The sequence below is a fragment of the Anser cygnoides genome, chromosome 33 (assembly GCF_040182565.1).
Source record: "Anser cygnoides isolate HZ-2024a breed goose chromosome 33, Taihu_goose_T2T_genome, whole genome shotgun sequence".
NCBI lineage: Eukaryota > Metazoa > Chordata > Aves > Anseriformes > Anatidae > Anser > Anser cygnoides.
In genome coordinates, this window is record NC_089905.1 from 189,267 (window position 1) to 208,875 (window position 19,609).

At 49.3% G+C, this 19,609-nt stretch overlaps 1 protein-coding gene across 7 annotated transcripts; it reads left to right on the plus strand.

The window, feature by feature from the left end:
- The first annotated feature begins 36 nt into the window (after nucleotides 1–36).
- Nucleotides 37–18,644, plus strand: SETDB1 (SET domain bifurcated histone lysine methyltransferase 1). 7 transcript variants are annotated; one of them, XM_066986195.1, is made up of 22 exons: nucleotides 37–167; nucleotides 824–1,048; nucleotides 1,399–1,571; nucleotides 2,091–2,128; nucleotides 2,265–2,364; nucleotides 2,790–2,957; nucleotides 3,263–3,464; nucleotides 4,730–4,803; nucleotides 5,158–5,348; nucleotides 6,231–6,360; nucleotides 6,714–6,852; nucleotides 9,376–9,534; nucleotides 10,253–10,855; nucleotides 11,399–11,515; nucleotides 11,860–12,029; nucleotides 12,943–13,568; nucleotides 14,226–14,254; nucleotides 14,535–14,709; nucleotides 15,356–15,518; nucleotides 16,016–16,227; nucleotides 17,046–17,134; nucleotides 17,764–18,644. In XM_066986195.1, the coding sequence occupies exons 2-22, from the start codon at nucleotides 837–839 to the stop codon at nucleotides 17,879–17,881; spliced, it is 3,888 nt and encodes a 1,295-aa protein (XP_066842296.1). In that variant the 5' UTR covers nucleotides 37–167; nucleotides 824–836; the 3' UTR covers nucleotides 17,882–18,644. The 7 variants fall into 7 exon arrangements, with proteins under 7 accessions (XP_066842296.1, XP_047910573.2, XP_066842297.1 ...); XM_048054616.2 differs by lacking the exon at nucleotides 37–167 and adding an exon at nucleotides 282–671 and having other exon boundaries at nucleotides 12,943–13,559; nucleotides 14,535–14,667; XM_066986196.1 differs by lacking the exon at nucleotides 37–167 and adding an exon at nucleotides 554–671.
- The last annotated feature ends 965 nt before the right edge of the window (nucleotides 18,645–19,609 follow it).

Below are 19,609 nucleotides of genomic sequence, written 5' to 3' on the forward strand. Positions count from 1 at the left end.
CGTGTGGCGGCGCGCCCCTCGCGCGTGCGCAGTGCCGCGGCTCCCCGCCGCGCAGGCGAGAGGGGGAGAATTGGGCTCCTCGCCTTGCCGTTACCGGAAGTGACGTCCTGCTGCTTCCTGTTTGCCGCCGCGGCCCCCTCCCCCCCCCCCCCCCAGCCTCCTCCTCGGTAACCGGGGTCGGGGCGGGCCTGGGCGCCGAGGTGGGGGCGGGGGGAGCCCGCGAGGCGGCCGCGGGGCGGCGGAGTCGGGGCGAGGGGAGCGGGGAGCTGTGGGGCGAGGGGAGGGGGCGGGCCTGGGGCTGCAGGGGCCTCGCGGAGGCCCCGGGCCGGGGCGCCGTGCGCTTGGAGCTGCCGCCCCCCGGCGCCTCCCGGCTGCTCGGCAGCCCCGGTGAGGAGGCGCCTTCCAGAGGCAGCGCTCTGCCCCAGGCACCCTCCCGCAGCCCCCGTTCCCCAGCACGTCGCGTCCCCATCGCCGCCCTGCCGCCTCCCCCTTCTCGCACCCGGCACTCACATCGACAGAAGCGGTCTTTGCGTTCGCGGGGCTGGCGGGAGGGGTTGTGGCTCGGAGCGTCCCGGCTGCAGCAGGGGGAGAAACAGGAGCCGTAGGGCAGAGGAAGAAAATCGCGAAGACCGGTTGCATTATTGCCAGGCCCGGATCAAACGGGGCTGCAGGTCTGCACGTCCCTGGGACTGGACGTTATAACGATCCTTACCGCTAGCTTTCAAAAAACGGGGTTTGTGCTTTTGCCAGGGCTGTGCCTCAGGGAGGGTGTGCTACAGCCATAGGGTCTCACTGGGCTTTTCTCACCTCTCCGTGGTTTTAGGGGTGCGGCAGAAATGGATTCCCAGGAGATCAAAGAGCTGCAGCAAGAAGTGATGGAGGAACTGGGGATCTCCATGGAAGAGCTCCAGGACATCATCGACGAGGAGCTGGAGAAGTTTGAATGCGTAAAGCAGAGGAAGCAGCAGTTGGAGGAGCTGGAGAAGTGTGTGAAACAGAAGGAAGAAGAGGTGGCTCATGTTGACCGGCTCTTTGATGATGCTTCGAGGTGGGTGTGCTGGGAATTGTAGCCCTGGAATTGTGTCTGAGTGAGGCCTCAGAGAGTAGAGGAGGGGCAGATCAGGTGGCAGAGTCCCGTGTTTTGAGTGCTGCCCATTTCCCTTCCACGTAGACTGACACTGTGGTTGGTTCTGCATTGATTCATTTGTTATGTGGTTATTGAGGGATAATTAAAATTATTCCCCTGTGGCTTTGGATCCTTCAGGTGAATATTCTTACCTCACCTCATGACAGTTGTATTTAATTAGTAGCTCCCCAGTGTTTTTTCTGTAGTATTGTGAGATGTACAGTTGGATTCACCTTGTCTTTTGCTGTATCTGTCTCTTTTTTTCCCCCCAGAGCCATTGATAAATGTGAGATACTGGTAAAAGATCTGTACTCCAAGCTAGGCCTCCAGTATCGCGAGAGCAGTTCTGAAGACGAGGACTTGGCCGCCAAGCCTACGGAAGTGATTGAGATCCCAGATGAGGATGATGATGATGTCATGAGTATCGATTTGGGCTGGAAGAACAGTTCAGTATCTCATCATGCCACATGATAATAAGGAAGGGGTGGAGATAGGGGCATGTCTTGGAGCAGGGGCGGAATGAGAGGAATAAGGGTGCCGTAAAGCTGGCCATAAGCCACAGTGGTCCTGAGGCAGAAGGTTGAATGGTAAATGCCTTCAGTTTGTGTGAGGAACACTGCCACTTGCGTGGTCTGCCAAGGCCCCTGTAACTGTTCCATGGTTCCTGGAGTTTAGATTTGTTCAGGTGCCAAGCTGGGACCTTCCCTTTTTTCCACTTACCTGGTTATTGTCCCCATCAAATGCTGCCTCTGCTGTGGAGAAGGTGCAAGTGCAGCGTGTTATGCATCTAGAAAGGATGACTTGATGACTTAGTAAATGTCTTATTTGAGTGGATCTCCTGCCAAGGACAGAGGCAGCTTTTGAACGGTTGCTTTTCTCTGTTCCCTTTTCTTTCAGTGACTTTGTAGGATGGATTCTTCGTCCCCAAGATGTTTTAAACTTCTTCTTTTCTCTCTAAACACAGGTGATACTAATCCCAAAATTGTAAAGGATCAGACTCTGGTGAGTTGGCAGAGACTTGACTATGGTCTACTTTTGTAGTTGAGTTTTGCTGGAACACTTAGGACATCGTTGTATTTGGTGGGGAAAGAAAAGTTGCATACTTTTTCTTATTCTCTTTATCTTTCCTTCTCTTCAGCTGCGTGAAGCCATGGCTGCAATGAGAAAATCTGCCCAGGATGTTCAGAAATTTATGGATGCTGTGAACAAGAAAACAAATGCCCAGGATGCACTAAAAGGTCAGCATGTGAGAGCTTCCTGGAGCTGACAGATACTGGCTGACACCTGTGTGTGCCCTACCCTTGGTCCTGTCTGAATCTTGGGCCTGTTTGTTTTCTTCCTGAAAAAGAAAATTACAGTTTCTTTCTTTTCTGTTTTCCCTGATGGAAAGACCCATTAGGATATACTGATTGCAAATTTCTGTTTTGTTTCTTTATGACCTTTCCAAAACCAACTACAAATGGTGGTGTTCCCATAACATGAGAGCTTTTTAGTGCTACTTAACCCTCGCTTGTTGATTACTCCATCCAGAGGCACTTAAAATTACTAGAATAGCAGGAGTGCTTCCTGTCTCAGGTCTCGCAAATACTCTGCCATTGCATATGTAAGACAGTGAGTCTTTGGGCAGTTTCTAGCTTTCTTCTGATTGTTCTTCTTTGGGTAGATGTGCAGACCCCTCAGCAAACTCCTGCCACTCTCCCGTCTGTTGGACCTGCTGCAGCTGGGAGCGATCTCAGCAATGATGGTGATCTGAACATTGGCATGAGGATCCTGGGCAAGAAGAGAACCAAAACATGGCACAAAGGAACTCTGATTGCCATCCAGTCTGTCGGTATGTCCTGTGCTTGCTGATGTCTTCTGGCTTTCACTAAGCTTTGGTTTGCTAATCACTTTGAGCAGTTCCCTATGTGTCAGAGCACCTAATGCCACTTGAAAGAAGATGCAGTGAAAAGCACTGGACGCTAATACAATGTTGTGAAAGTGACACATCACCATAATGACCTTCCGCTATCCAAATTCATTTGTGAGAGGCTTCCAAAAAAGTTCTGAGCGTGGTCAGAGTGGTATATGGTGCTAGACTTCATGTATGAAATCACATAGCTTTTATTGATCTTGCCCTGTTGAAATGTCTTTCAGGTGCTGGTAAGAAGTACAAAGTAAAATTTGACAACAAAGGGAAGAGTTTGCTTTCTGGCAATCATATTGCTTATGACTATCACCCCTCCCCGGAGAAACACTACGTTGGGAGCAGGGTTGTGGCAAAGTACAAAGATGGGAATCAGGTTTGGCTGTACGCTGGCATTGTGGCTGAAACCCCAAACATGAAGAATAAAGACAGGTATTAATTCTCCTCCACAGTCATGTACCCCTCTCTTTTTTCCTCTTTTTTTCCCCTTTTTCGCTAATTAGAAGGGAATTTTCTGTAGTGGAAGCAACGTTCTTTTCTGACCTTTCCAGGGACTTAGTTCTCAATGTTTTTTCTTCAGTTTTTCTTATCTATGAAAGCTTTGGGTGGAGTTTCTCTTCTATTACTCATGTCCCTGAGTCAGAAATTATATTTGGTAATTCATTCAAATTATCACACAAAGGTAACTCTGCACTGCTCAAGGCATATAATACGGCATTAGCAAATATGAGTCCTAGAAGTGTTTGTTGCCAGCAACGTTGCCAAAACACTTGAGGAGAAGAAACAGCATGTTTAAAGCAGTCTCTTCAGCTGCGTATAAATAAGGAGCAGGGCTTCTTCGATGTGGTTTTGGCTTGTGGTCTTTCTAAGAAGATTCATAAAGGGTGTAATCACCCTGCCTGGTTCAAATGTGGCTCTGCCATAAATGCCTAATTGTGTAAAGTCCTATCTGATAAGTGTTTAATAACTGAAAATGAACTGCATTTATTAGTCATATTGCAAATTCACTCCTCCTGGCTAGACTAGCTGTAATACTGATCTCTTGTAATGCAGCCTTGACCTGGCTCTGTGTTCTGACGTTGTTGTTTGGAGGCATGCAGTACTAAGTTGGTGCCGTGTCAGCCTTGTGGGCATAATCCTGGGAGCTCCTGGTCCCCTGTAGGCACTGAGACCTCTTCCATGCTCATCTCCTGTCTGCAGGTGGAGCCTTGGCAGTGTCCCTCAGCTCTCTTCCTGTGGTGCTCTTTGAGTCATGGCGTGCAGCCTCATGTGCTGCTCTGTCCCAAAGACTCCAAAAATATCTTTGCTTGCAGAAATTAAGAGCAATTAAACTGTCTTTTCCCTCCCTGTGGCTGAGGCGCAGAAGGAGTCTGGAGTTGAGGGAAGAGGGCCTGGCTGTGCTATGCTGCTGGGAAGCCTTTAGGCAGCTTCTCTTTTTGTTGTCTTTGGGAGCACAGGCATAGCTCTGGGCTGTTTGGAAACAGTGGGAGTGGCAGTACTGGGAAGCTCGTGAGCTCCTGGCAGAAATGACAATTTTTTTTCTGTCTTCATCTGTCATACCTATTTGAGGGCCTTTGTGATAGGTGGAAGAAAGAGGAGGGTTTCTCCGCTTCCATTATATGATGTGTAGCTGCATTTTATTTAGTTGCATTTCTAATTTCCAACTTGTAGCACACATTCTCTTTGCTTTTCTCTAGGTTCCTGATCTTCTTTGATGATGGCTATGCTTCATATGTCAAGGAGTGGGAGCTGTACCCAATCTGCAGGCCACGTGAGTGATCTCTGCCTCTCCTATGTCCTAACACTGAAATTTTATGGAGGGCTTTTGGGCATGTGAAGGAGCCTCACTCAAAAGTGGAGGTTATGCATGTCGCCTTCCAGTGCTGTGCCTGTGGAGATTTGCTTTGCATATGAAGCGGGAGAAAATAATGGTTTGTTACCCGCACAGTGAGTGCACTCCTTGCACTCTACGTGCCTTAACATGGCTACATGCCCTACCAAGATTGCTGCTTGATTGTTCTTATGTAAAAATCTGTACGGGATCTCTTTGAAAAAGAGTCAAAGATCCTCTTTGTAAAAGTCTTTTATCATCTTCATTTTCTCCCGTCCATCCGTTTCCGAACAGTTAAAAAGACTTGGGAAGACATAGAAGATGTTTCTTGTCGTGATTTCATTGAGGAGTACATCACAGCCTACCCCAACCGTCCCATGGTGCTGCTGAAGAATGGCCAGCTGATCAAAACAGAATGGGAGGGGACCTGGTGGAAATCCAGAGTGGAAGAAGTGGATGGCAGCCTGGTCAAAATCCTTTTCCTGGTATGGCAATTTCTCCTCTCCCGTTAGAAGGGGAAGATGGGCTTAAATTTGAGTGAGGGGTCTGACTCTGTGGGTCTGATCAAATCCAGTTTCATTGCTAATGTCAGACAGAGTTTTGGACCAAGCAGGTGTTTTGCTTACTCTGCTAATCTCTACTCTGTATAGATGTGAAGGTGAGACTTTGATGAAAACTTCAAAAGCTCTTTAAAGTATTTTGCGTGTAAAACTTTAAGAGCAAACTGCAATTAACAGATGAACAAGAAACAAAACCTATCATCTGCACATGTTCTGTCCTGGTCCTTTCTTGATGTAAGCTCCTAGCAATGTGTTCTGTCCAAGTGCTGGTTTGAGAAGCAGGAAAGAAACAGAATCTGCAATATTCTGCTTGCTCAAGTTCTACAAATTGCAGAAAAAGATACTTTTCTGTGCATGCTTGGGTCCCTTTCTGCTGAAATAACTGCGTAGCCACTGGTGCTGAGAAAGATGTGTATTTTCAGACTTTAACCTCACTGTCCTAGAACAGATTCCTTTTCATGCAGGGGAGTTTGCGTATCACCTGGGGTAGTCTGATTCCTCCAACAGTGCCTTGCTGATCAGTTGTTGGACTGAGAAGAGAGCTGCATGTGAAGTTTGAGGTCTTGGTGGAGGGCCTCTTTCTAGATTGGAGGCAAAAGCGGGTTTGTAGTCAGTGTTCCCCTGGACATGAAGAAGTATTTACTGCCTTGGCTGCATGGTCTTTCATGGTCCTTCAGTTTGATGCTTTGTCTCCTCTCAATTCAGTTCTGCTGACTTTAAAAGCATCACTGCTGTCTCCTGGGTTTATATCCTTCATCTAGGAAGCTCTTGCTTTCTGTGAGTGGTGCTGCCTTCTCCTTTTTGCAGGATGACAAACGCTGTGAGTGGATTTACCGGGGTTCCACACGCCTCGAGCCCATGTTTAGCATGAAAACTTCCACAGCCTCTACCCAAGAAAAGAAGCAAAGTGGACAAGCAAGAACTCGTCCCAATGTCGGTATGTTTAATGTGTATCCTGGAATTTGAATGAATGCATTGTGGGCTTTTTTGTGCATTTTATTGTTTTGCTTTTTTTTAGTAGAACTCCTGGAGTCTGAGATCTACAAAGGGCTTTATCTACTGGCATAAGGATGTAGCAAAAGCAGACTGCAGTTGTGTGAAATGGCCAGAATCTGTTTGTGGTGACTGGGTGTGACTCAGAGATCAGCCAGTGTCCCATTGTTAATTGCAAATGCTTGTGTTTTGGTTGCCTTCATGAACTAAGTCAATGTTTTGCGACTAGTGCAACAAACTTTGTTCGATGCAGAGACTTTCCTCGTTGATACTTTGCTTTTTCTCCTTCCCCACTAGGTGCTGTCCGGAGCAAAGGGCCTGTAGTACAATATACACAAGATTTAACCGGAGCCGGTACTCAGTACAAACCCCTAGAGCAAATGCAGGCAGCTTCGCTGGCTGCACGGTCCAATTCTCCACAGCATGCTGAGATGGAGTAAGTACTTGAGTCATTTGTCTGCTTCCGCCACTACCTCCTTTTTGTTTTGTGTCCTGTGCTCAGCTCTTTCAGGCACTACCCTTTCTGTGTAGAGGAATCCTCAGGTGCAGGTTTCCTCCATGGCTAGACTTGTTTCCTGGATATACGAACTGTTTTCAGTTGTGCTTCTGGGGAAAACTGTAGATAAGGGCTGCTGGATGACTAACTGGGGGCGGGAGGGCTGACAGCCCAGCACCCCCTGAGCCAAATGCCTTGTTCTTACCCAGGGCTAAAGCTTCGCGCTTAATGTATTTCCAAGTTAGAACATTTGCTGCTTCTCTTCTGAAAATCTGAATTGCTCCCTCGTGTCACGTCCAGGCACTGGTCTCCGGCTGCCTTGCATTCCTCCACTTGGACTGACCTGCTCACAGACCTCAATGACTTACAAGGCACTGAGAACTCAGGATCAGTGGTTGGTCTTGGTGGTCGCGAACCAAACCAGATAAAACTAAGCTACGGCCAAGTCACACACATGCCTCCTCCCACCAGGGGCCCAAGTGGGATGTTCTCAGAGGTGCGGGTTTGTGCTGAAGGAGGCCTGGATGAAGGAGGAACTCAGCCTTGTGACGAAGGGAGCATGTTTGAGAACACCAGGGTACCTGAGCATGTGCTCTGGGACTTTAATAACTTTGTAGGGGAGAGAGATGCTGTCCCAGTTCATTTTTGTCACCAGTGTGGATTTCCCATCCGAATTTATGGACGCCTGGCTCCCTGCCAGCATGTTTTCTGTCGTGACTGTGCCTTGCTACATGGGCAAAAGGGAGAAAGGAGATGCCCCAACTGTAAGGAACCTGTGCAGCAAGTGAAGTTTTACTCACCAGATGCTCTTTAGGTGTAGCAGCGTGTCAGAAACCCTGTGTGCCCCCAGCCTCCATTCTCAGAATTGGATTCCTCTCCAAATACCAGTGCAATATGACTCATTCTGCCCCTGGATGTGGGGACTAACTAGGAAGTGCTCCTCCTGTTCTGTTCTGACCTAGACTTGAGAATTGAAGCCACAGTCCTGTTCTTCATCTCTTTCATAACCAAGAAGAGAGGCCCAGAGCCAAAGGAGGTCTGCTCCAGCATGAGGAATGCAATGCTGGCTCCTAGACCTTCAGTCTAGGGCTCCACCTGTGAACAGAAGAAGAGCTGTGCTGTCACCCTAACACTAAGGCACCCTGTTGAGGGTGTAGGAAGGATGTGCAAAAGCACAACATGAAGACAATAAAGTTGTACTGCTGGGATCTGCCATCCTGCAGTCTTGCTGACTGACAAATCTCCTTTTCCGTTTAACAGTCCTTGCAGTGGTTACAAGAAACACTTTTTTTCTCTCCCCACAGTGGCTTTGACTTTAGGATCTTGTTTTCAGATTTAATACAAGCAGACACTACAGCCATTTCCCCACCCTGTCACTAAGTATTGAACTGCTTCAAAGACAACTTTTTTTTTTTTTAACACCACTGAAGGAAGGCAGCATACTACTGTCTTGAAGGATACTTTTGGGTTAATTAAACATTGGTTTTAGGTTATTAAAACTGAGAGATTGATTTCTTTGCTCCAGTGTTTTGTTTACTCTGAGGAAGGCCTGGTTCTCTTCCCTCTGTTCAGGCTCTTTTACAGTGCCAGGGAGCTGCCAGTGTCAGCCATTTCTGGCTGTCTAAAGCCTGTTGACAGAAGCATCTTTCTCTTGCTCTTGAGTTTCTAAATGTGTGTTTAACACCTTGTTTGTAAGGCAGATGTTTGCTGAAGTTGTCACCCCTTCCTGCTCTTACTCTCTCTTCCTTTTATGCCCTGATAACATAACTGCGTTTTTCCACCTGTGGAAAAACTAGTGCCTTGCTTGGGGTGGCTTTTGTTTTATCAGTATAAATGGACTGAAGATTTCCACTGTTGTTTTCTCTGAGTGTGAGGACTGCTGTCTTCCAGATCACTCCCACTGTCCTGATATTGTGTATTGGGCTGCAGAGGTGTTTGGGAGCCCCTCATAGCCCTTCTGTCAGTGATATTATTACATTCCCTTGTACAGTCTTATCTCAGTGCTTGTTAGGGACAAAAAAGCCTTCTGTACTTCTTGTTCCTCCCACTGCTCAGTACTGTAGCACTGACTGAGCCTCTATAAAGTCATTTCTGCTGTTGCAGGGGTTTCTTCATGCCTTGGTTTGTCCAGCTTCCTGAAGTGAAGGCCTTGGATGTGCTCGTTACATTCCCTCTCACCCTCATGCCTCACTTTCAAATAAATAGCTTTACAGCAGAAGTCACTTTTAAAAGTGGCTGAATTCTGACATTTGGTTGGAATTATTGTGGGATTGCAAACAGCACATGTAATCGGAAGTGTGCTAATTTCCACAGTTGTTAGGAAGAACCTGTTCAGTTTCTTTTGGCTGGGCACTGTTAACCTCAGTGGGTGAGGATTATTTTGGCTGCTCCTGCCTGTCTGAATCCTACCAGTTGTATGAACGTATGCACCTTGCAAATCACCTCTTTTCTTCCCTTGTGCAGATGCTCTGACAGTCAGCTGGCCCAGTCGAGAAAGCAAGTGGCCAAGAAAAGCACTTCCTTCCGTCCTGGCTCTGTGGGCTCTGGGCAGTCTTCACCTTCTTCACCTGTTCTAAGTGATACACCTCCTGCCGGAAGGACCGGCGCATCCCAGCAACATCGGTAAACAAAGCTTGTTCACACGGGGTACACGTGCAGCAGAATCCCTGGGTCCTTCTCAGAGTTTGGGGGTGCTGATACACATTTGGGGCTTGTTTCTTTTCGTGCAGGTCTGTCTTTTGGTATGGACTGAAACCTTTGCCAGATTGTCTGGTCCTGAGCATTTGTTGTCGTCTTACCTTATTTTCCCTCCCAGACAGCCGTTTGGTACATTTTGTCATTGACTTGAGCTTGGAGGGTCTGTTCTCAGCACTGGCCAGCAATTACCCCAGCAGGGCCCTGGCCAAAGGCTTTGACCTGCTTGTTTTTGAATGACTCCTGTTTCCACAAGCTTTCTGGGGCTTGAGCGTGGAGCCAGTATTAATGTATATCTGCAGGTGGCTTTTCCACAGTGGTGGCTTTGTCACAGTACAGAAGCCATTGATCCTTGTTCTGAGATCACAGCTGGCTTGTTCCTGCTTCCTTAGTTCTGTTTTTTTTTTGTGTGTGTGTTCACCGTGGCTGGTAACCATCCCTTTGGGACATGCGCTGCCTTACTGTAAGGGAATGCTGGAGCTTGTGTCTAATTGAACCAGGTAGGAAAGCCAGTGAGGTGTCCCAGTGCATAACTAGCAGCTGCTTTGTTAGGAATTAAGTGTCTAAAATCCATTTGCAGATTTAGGAGCAAGCACTGCTCTTCCTTAAGCTGCAGTTACTCAGGTTGTTCCTTTTAATGTAACAGGTTCTCAAGTGGCCAGGCAGGCGCTGGCACAGCACAGACCTTCCACGGCATGATGGACCGTGTGCCCAATGAGCCCTCTTACCGAGCCCCGCTGGAGAAACTATTCTACCTGCCGCATGTCTGCAGCTACACCTGCCTGTCCCGCGTCCGTCCCATCCGCAGCGATCAGTACCGCAGCAAGAATCCCCTGCTCATCCCGCTGCTCTACGACTTCAGGCGGATGACAGCCCGCAGACGGGTTAACCGCAAGATGGGCTTCCATGTCATCTACAAGACACCGTGCGGGCTGTGCCTGCGAACCATGCAGGAAATTGAGCGCTACCTTTTTGAGACAGACTGTGACTTCCTTTTCCTGGAGATGTTCTGCTTGGACCCATATGTGCTGGTAGATCGCAAGTTCCAGCCCTACAAACCCTACTACTACATTGCAGACATTACCAAGGGAAGGGAGGATGTGCCACTGTCTTGTGTCAATGAGATTGATAACACCCCGCCACCACAGGTGGCCTACAGCAAAGAGCGCATCCCAGGCAAAGGGGTGTACATCAACACCAGCTGGGAGTTCCTCGTGGGCTGTGACTGCAAAGACGGCTGCAGAGACAAGTAGGTGGCTCCTTGTTTGCTGCTGGGCCTGGTGGGTGGGGGCCAGCACCTGGACTGTGCTGCCTGCCCTGATAACAACCCTTTCCTGGCTCAGCTGAACAAACTGCAGCATTTGGTGTGACCTTCGGAAAGATTATTGATGTCTTCAGCCTCCCAATTAACCTTAGCTATGTGTGATGAATATCAGCGTACCTTCTTGTCCCATTGTGGCAAAGCTGAGCTCTCAATATGCTCTGTTTGTGTAGTCTTTTCTTTTACAGCATTTATGCTTCTGATCTCTGCTGTGTGATGCAGCATTTGATTCTGCTGTTTTAAAGTTGTGCTGAGCAGAAGTTCTTCCTCAGGGGCTGTCCAAGGTGGACCTGCAGTGGACTTTAAGCCCATGCAGCCCTGGTGGGCCACAGGTTTAAGTCCTGGGCGCTCAACTCTGTGTATATACATGCAGAAAGATGCAACTTTTTTTTTTTTTTTTTAATTCCTGCAAAATCGGTGTGTAAAACTAACCTCTGGGGCCTGGGTGGGTTTTTCTGTGTCTGTCTCTAGATCAAAATGTGCTTGTCACCAGCTGACAGTCCAAGCAACTGGCTGCACTCCAGGTGGGCAGATCAACCCCAATTCAGGATACCAACACAAAAGGCTGGAAGAATGCCTCCCAACAGGGTGAGTAGAGCTGTGCGATCTCTTCTCCTCACGAATACCAGCCCCAGAAACTTGGCCGCTGATGCTATCAAGAGGCAGTATTTCCTGAAGCTAAGTGCAGATACTGAAAACCTGCCTCTCTGTTCTTGATTCATCTGTTAACGTGTGGCCTAGGGTGTCTATGCATTGCTGCAGTATCTGGCAACTGCAGTCTCACAGTCTCCCTACTCTGCTGAGCTTTAAGTCACTGCTGTTGCAGGTCCCTTTGCGTCATTCCTGGCATAGCGTCAAATCTTGGGATATGTCTTTCTCAGGGAAGATGATTAAGGTCCCAGAGAGAGGTTTCACTGTTCTCTTTCTTTCAGGGTTTATGAGTGTAACAAGAGATGCAAGTGCAACATTAACATGTGCACCAATCGCTTGGTCCAACATGGGCTCCAAGTCCGGCTACAGTTATTCAAGACTCAGAACAAAGGCTGGGGCATTCGTTGCCTTGATGATATTGCTAAAGGCTCTTTTGTCTGCATCTATGCAGGTAGGATCTCACCCCGCTGAACAAGGAGTTAGAAACCTCTTAGGTTTGAAAGAGATGCCGTGAATGAAAAGCCTTTGCTGAGCCAGTGTTCTTCCAGGTGGTCATATGTATGCAGATACGAAACTAGTTTGTGTTGCTTAACAGGAGGGAAAAAATAAGTACTGAAAAGACCTGGTTGTGTCCGGTTTGTGTCAGGCCTGAGATGTATGCTTTGTTTATCTCAAAATGCAAAACCCATTAGAATGGGTGTGAAGCTCTTCCTGTGCTTGTTAAAGAAACAGGAAGGTAAAAACTTAGATGCTGAATTTGCAGCATTTTGATGCCCTTACCTTGCCCAACTCTGAAACAAAATGCTGCAGAAACTGGTATGGCTGCAGCGCCAGTGTCAAGAGAAGAGATCAGATCCGCAGAGCTGTCTCTGTGCACTGAGGGTGAATCAACATATACCTGCTTCCTGTTTACATTGAACCAGTCCCTGAGACATGGGCACAACCAATAAAATGCAGAAGTTGCACAGCATGGTTGCATTAACTCTGGAAAGAAACTAACCATGTGTATTGCCTGACTTCCTGCGTTTTGTTTTCTTGCCCTTAATATTGTTTCTGTGCTACACCCTCACCTCCAGTCCAAAGCCTTCAGAGAAAAAGGCAGTCACCATGTTTGAATTGCTGTTCAGAGATTTCATTGCTGGAAGCCTGTGTGTTAACAAGGGTCCACTTCAGGTCAGGCATGTGCTTCAGATTTTTATTACCTCAAGTATTAGGATAATATGTTTTCCTTTCTCAGCCCAGCTTTGGAATAAGGTGCCATCAGTCCTGTTTGTTCATCACTGAGCCCTTGGAGAGGACAAAATGGGTGGGGTAGGAATATAATCTGTGGAAAACTCAGTTTGCTTTTTATTTACCACTGCCAGGGAAAATTCTCACAGATGACTTTGCTGACAAAGAGGGATTAGAGATGGGTGATGAATATTTTGCAAACCTGGATCACATTGAGAGCGTGGAGAACTTCAAGGAGGGCTACGAGAGTGATGCAAAATGCTCATCTGACAGCAGTGGAGTTGACCTCAAGGAAGAAGAGGAGGAAAACACAGGCACTGAGGAGCAGGAGGAGTCCAATGAGGACAGCTCTGATGACAACTTCTGCAAGGATGAGGACTTCAGCACCAGCTCGGTATGGCGCAGCTATGCGACACGACGGCAGACACGTGGCCAGAAAGAGAACGGGCTGTCGGAGACAGCCTCCAAGGACTCAGGGCTCACCCGGCAAATCAGCCACGATGAGATCGCAGTAGCTGCCTCCTGTAAGCTGCCAGTGTCGGAGGAGACCTCCAAAAACAAAGTAGCCTCGTGGCTAAGCTCCAACAGCATGTCCGATGGCTTCCAGGACAATGACAGTGCCTCATCCTTCAAGATGAGCGAGGGTGGTGAAGTCAAGGCCTGCAAAACAGATCTCCCTGTTGAGAGAGAGAAAGCATCTGCTCCTGTCCTGGGCGATGTGGATGGAGAGTCAAAGGCACTGAAGAAAGATGTAAGGAAGGTTTGTGGGACTGGAATATGCGTATTGCAGCCTGCTTTGCAGGCATGGATGTAGAAACTAAGACACAGATGTGCCTTAACTGTGCTCTTGCTTGAATGGCTTTTCAGCACAACTAGATCGACTGTGGTGCTGTTTGATGTGTGTCCCCTTGCCCTATTTACTTGGCTTTTGCCACCATGGGGGATGTGGAGGTGCCCTTTCCCTTCCTTGGGCACGTGGTGGTACAGAGGCTGTGAACAAGTAACTCGGCATGAGCTGGGCTGAGCTTGCCCCAGCTCAGCACCACTCCTGCCCCAGGGTGCTGCGTGCCTAGGCAGAGGGTGTGCAGTCCCGAGAAAGGGAACCACCACAGCCCCTGCCTGGCTGCCTGAGCTGGTGTGGGGTGAGCTCAGTCAGGGCTGGGGACAGTGTGGAGACGGAGGTGGTCTCTGTCCATCCTCTTGCTCTGGAGAAGGGGACCCAGAGCCCCACCAATGGGGTGTTAAGGACGGGGGACCTACAATGATAACTTGGCTCTTCTGGAGCACCCCAAGGACAGGGTGTCGCTCTGAGCAGTAGGGACACCCAGGCTGATATTTTGCAAGCATATCCCCAGAAGGGTTGAAGAATGCTCCAAAAAGGAGAAATCTTAATCTTCTGTGTTTGTCTCTTGTGCAGGAACCTGAAGATTCAAGCAAATTTCCTGGGTAAGGTTTCTTAAATCATATTTTCCTGCTTCTTATTTCCAAATTTCCCTCTGAATGAATTGCTGCAATTCTAGGGTTCTACTCTATTACTGCCATTGCCAGAGGGAGCTGAGAGGCTGGGACGGCCTGGGCTGTGCCCTGGTGTGCACTGGCAAATTTAAACACTTGGAGATGATGGTCTCTCCCAGCTCTGCTTTTTTCAGCTGCTGGGTCTCTACCTGGCTTGCAGACAGGCCTGGTGGAGACAGAAGTATGACCTGCTCTTCTCCTCACCTCATAGGCTAAGCGACTTGGGAAGGATGTATGGCTACAACCCGAGCCCTCCCAAACTAGAAGGAATCCGGAGACCGACGAGCAAAACAGCCCTGCTGCAGAGCCGACGACACTCTGTCCCCCTGCAGCCCACCACAGAAGTAAGCGCTGACCCTTCAAGCTTCAGACATGGGCTACAAGGGGTGAGCCTGGTTCTGCCTTATAGTCCCAAACTGATTTGGTGAAAGCCTCGAACTTCAGGGTTTTGTGTATGCTGCTTTTGTTCCCAGCTGAGTACCGGAGCAGTGCCTTTGGTTCCTAGTTGTGATTTCTTGGAGAATTCTGACTTCCTTCAGACAGTGTGGATCTCTCTTGGTTCTGAAAGCCCAAAAATTAGGAGAGTTTTTGTGTTTGGTCTTCATGTTAGAATGGGATGTAGCACCTTGGTTTGCATGCCCAGCACCCCAGGGATCTATTGCTCAGAGGAGCTGGGGTTAGGAAGCCATCTGTTGGGGGGATAGTCATCGCTGGCCTTTGTTTTGGGGTTATTCTCCCTTCCCTGCAAAACCCAGAGCACCTGATGGGCCAAAGAGGACTCATCTCTGCACTGGTGCCACAGGACTAAGAAGCCCCCTGAAGCCCCACTGCAGATTGGCCTGTGAGGTGGGGTTTCTGTCCCCTTGTGGCTCAGTGTCCACGTGTGTTTGCAAAAGGGCTTCCTAGAGTATGGAGTAAAAGAGTAAAATACTATTTAGAGAAAAAGGAGCCTTGAATGTCATTTGGAAAGCATTGGGCCAATGCTCTCCCCTACCCAGGCTACACTCACGAGATGCTAATGCCTTTTTGCAGGATGTGCTGACCCTGTCAAGCAGCACAGACAGCGAGGGGGAGAACGGGCAGACAGCGGCAGGGCAGGCCCAGGGCACCACCAATGACAGCGATGACATCCAGACCATTTCGTCAGGCTCTGAGGAAGAAGAAGGGGATGACAAGAAAAACTCCTCCGGCTCAGGTGAGGATACCTGCACCGCACTGGGTGCGGAACACTGAGAAATGAGAGGTGTAGCAAGAAATACTGGCGAGAAACCACCGGGAAGGGTTGATAGTTGCTGCCCCCATTGGCAGGGCATAGCAGCTGTATTTCATGTCCTGCTCCAGACGCCTCTGAGCTAAGTGGTACAGCCAAGGCAGGAAGCTTCCCAGTGCCCTGCTTGTGCTACAACTCTGCAAAAGCCAGTCTTCGAGTTCTACATAATAGTGAATATATAAGAGAAAGCAACTGTGTGATGTTTTTTATGGTGGGTTTCCCGTCTCTCCTGGGTTGGGTGGAGAGCTGGGAGATTTCCAGGAGCCATTCCAAGGTTGTGTTTTAGATTTGAGCTGCGTCTCTAAGAGGCTTATCACCCCTTTGTGAGAGCAGAGCACCTTGGGTTGGCAACACTACTGTGGGGTTCCTCTTTTGAGAGGTGGAGAGAGGAAGTGGCAGCCTTTGCTCCTCTGTTGTGGCAGGTCCTGTTAAGAGGCAGGTGGCAGTGAAATCCACCCGAGGTTTTGCCCTGAAATCTACTCATGGGATTGCCATCAAGTCAACCAACATGGCAGTGGCCGACAAGGGGGAGAGCGTACCTGTCCGCAGAACCACGCGGCAGTTCTACGATGGAGAGGAGTCTTGTTATATCATCGATGCCAAACTGGAGGGGAACCTGGGCCGTTACCTGAATGTGAGTCACAGCCCTCAGCAGCTCTGTGGGAGCGCTGTTTGAGTGGGATTTGAATTAATCTGACCTTGGATAACCACCCTAAACCTTGGTTTGTTGTCCCTGCCAGTCTCTGTTGTGTTGGGTTGCTACTGTGTGGTGTGATGCTGGTTAGGAGCTGAGCCACCTCCTGGCCACCCCGGCCCCTCCTCGAAGGGTACAAGTGGACGATTGTTGCTGATTTGGGCAAGATTTTGGATGTATTTGGGGTGAAACTAACCCTGCTGCTCCAGTACAGTGGTTTCACTCCGTTCCTGGATGAATTGTGGATAGCAGACAAACCTGTTTGCCCCTTGCTTCAAGGTGGCAATGGAAGCCCTGAAAATAGGGGATGAAGAGGGAATGTCTCTGGTTTTCTTAGCACCCTTGGCATCTGAGAAGAGAAAGGGACATACCTGAGGTAACCTGTGCTTTTAGCGGGCCTCTTCCTGCCCAGGAGTAGATAAACACAAACAAAAAGAGAAAAGAGCAGGGCTGACAGGATGATTCCCCACCCCCAGAGCGAAACAGGGGAGTCTGTTCCAGCCCAATGACGTGTGGTAAGTGGGATGGCCAAGTCAGTCCTTCCAATGACCGTTACCTTTGCCTACTTGGATCTAATGACTCATCCCTAGTCATGCAGGCAGGGGAAGGAGCGTGCCCTGTCTCATCAGGATTTCACTGAACACAGCAGTCAAATCAGGAATGCTGCTTGTTTATAAAGGGTTATATTTATCGCTGGCTGGTCTGCATCCCTCCTGACACAGGAACTTGCTTAGTGTTTGTCTCTGGTCCCTTTGCAGCATAGCTGCAGCCCAAACCTCTTCGTGCAGAATGTTTTTGTGGACACACATGACCTCCGCTTCCCCTGGGTCGCCTTCTTTGCTAGCAAGTAAGTCAGAGCGCTTGGGGAAGGGCGGGTGGACAGTGCCCACTGACAATTTGCGGGCCTTGGTTGAATCCAGCCCCTTGGCTGGGGCTGCGTGACCAGTGTGGGCTGTTTCCTCCTGGTAACCACTGCCCTGGTTTCATACCAGCCTGAGCAGGGAGAATGGGCTTGGAGATGAGTTGGGTGAGGACTTCTCTTCCTGTGATAGATTCTGGTGCGGTTTGCATCAGTTTGGGGCCTTTCCAAAGGGGAGAGGTGAGCACGGAGTAGTTGGCTGCCTGGGGTGTTTGAGTCACCAACAGCAGCAGGATGAGCCGCCACCTCACAGGCAGCACCGGGCAGGGGTGAACCCCTGCTGTGTGCCTCTCTGGCGCCACAAGCATGAGCTCCCCTCAGTGAAGCCCCATGGGAGTGATTTATCAGGGAACTTTGTCCCTTGTTCACTCTGGAGCCAAATGCAGCTCTGCTGGCTGCTTCACTCTTGCCCTGGGTAAAGCTGGACTGCCCTGCCCTGGCCGGAGAAGCTGTATGTAAGCTTTGCTCTCTGCTAGCAGGAGGTCCTCCTGTTTGGAACAGCCTATTCCCCCAGCCTGTCCTCCTTGTGCACTTACTTGTTTGTTGATTCTTTCCAGGAGGATACGAGCTGGCACAGAGCTGACATGGGACTACAACTATGAAGTGGGCAGTGTAGAAGGCAAAGAGCTGCTGTGCTGTTGCGGGGCTATTGAGTGCCGTGGGCGGCTGCTCTGAGCCCACCGGCGCTCCCCAAGTGCTCTTGACTGCTGGCCTGGTCCTAGCTTTCCCTTTGTGAGGGTAAAGTACTGTTTCTTCTGAGCAGAGAAGGGTGGTGGTTGTTTACTGGTAACTGTTACAAAGCTGAGTACCATGGCTTTGAGTTCTCCTGTTCACTTGAAAATTGGATCATCAGCTGAACGCAGACCAGAACCAGAACCTGGTGTAATGCACCCGGAATGGCTGCAGTAGGGGTAACACCCAAGCCAGCTACCTGATGCTGGGAGCTTTGGCTCTACTGTGTCCCATGGGCTACATTAGCCCTACACCAGACTGATTTGTCTCGACACCACAGAAAAGGGCGTTTGCTGAGCTGTGATGTAAGACAGCTGGTGGAGGTCCTTAGCTGTCACACAAGCAGCTGTTACTGCTCTCTTCTAGCTCTACTGAATTTAAGACAGAAACCTCCGGGCAGCTCCAGCCTGTGCTGATGGTGCTGCTAGTCAAGTGTTTCCAGCAGGAAATACTTCTTAGAGACTCGAGGGAAGCACTTCATCGTTGGGATGGGGCTGTTGCTGTCGCTGCAGCCTTAGGAGCGGACTGGGAGGGGACAGTGGTGAGGCTAAGCCATGTACGAATGGACCAAGCTGGGGGTATAGCAATGCAAGTGAAGTTGGGTGGAAAAAAGCATCTCTCCTCAGCTCCTAGCTGTTGTAAAAAATTGTATTATTGTTGAAAAGCAATAAAGTGTGTTTTTCTACTAAAATTTGGCTCAACTTCACCCCCAGCTTTCTTTTCTTTTTGGCCACTTCGCTCTGTGTCATGAAGAGAAGCTAGGGTGAAGCTGGTGCTGGCAGTCAGGGAGGACAGGACAGCTGCGTGCGGCACAGACACCACTACTGGACTCTGTTTTCTCCAACTACTGTGGTACAATTTTAGGTGTTAGTGGCTGGGGTAGGGAGGAGGAGGGAAGGGCGTGTCTGAGGTTCAATAATGTCATGCAAATACTGGCTAAAAGTGGCAGATTTTACAAATCAAATTCAGTTTGTAGCGCAAAACCAACCTGGAGAAGCAATGGAGCAGCAGGAAGAGGGCCACAGCCCTAACGGCAGGGCTCCAGCCACCGCTGCGTCCTCAGGCACCCAGACTGAGGGCAGTGCTCAGCCTGTGCAGCTGCACTCACAGAGGTGACCCCCCCCCCCCCCCCAAAATGAACGGGCGGGGGGGGGGGGCGGGGCACAACTCAAAAATTAAAAAAAAAAAAAAAAAAAAGGCAGCTTTCTGGGGCCTCTGTGAGGTCAGTCCCAGCATTACAGGCCCGTTGAATAGCAGCTTTGTGCTCCTGATGGGGGCAACGCAGGCAGCCGCTCCGCACCGTGGGGCCAGGGCTCCCACGCAGGGCAGCAGTCCGCTGAAGCAGCAGCAGCCCAAGCACCAAGCTGGTTCTGAAGCTGGGGACAACTTTCAGAGCAGGGGGGGGGGAAAAAAAAAAAAAAGAAAAACCAACCCCCCCCAAAAAAAAAGAACTCTTCAGTTCTGCCCAGTTTTAGCACTGCCCTACTGAAAGCTAAAGGGATCAAGCTTGAGGCAGTGCCTTCAAACCTACATGCCCCCCCCCACCCCCCCCCGGACTGGGCTTGCCTTTCCAGCCACAGATGCTTCCCAGGCCTTTTTTTTTTTTTTTTAAACCGATGTTTATTAGTTTTTAACTTTTAATATATTTAACTTTTTTTTCTTTTTTTCTTA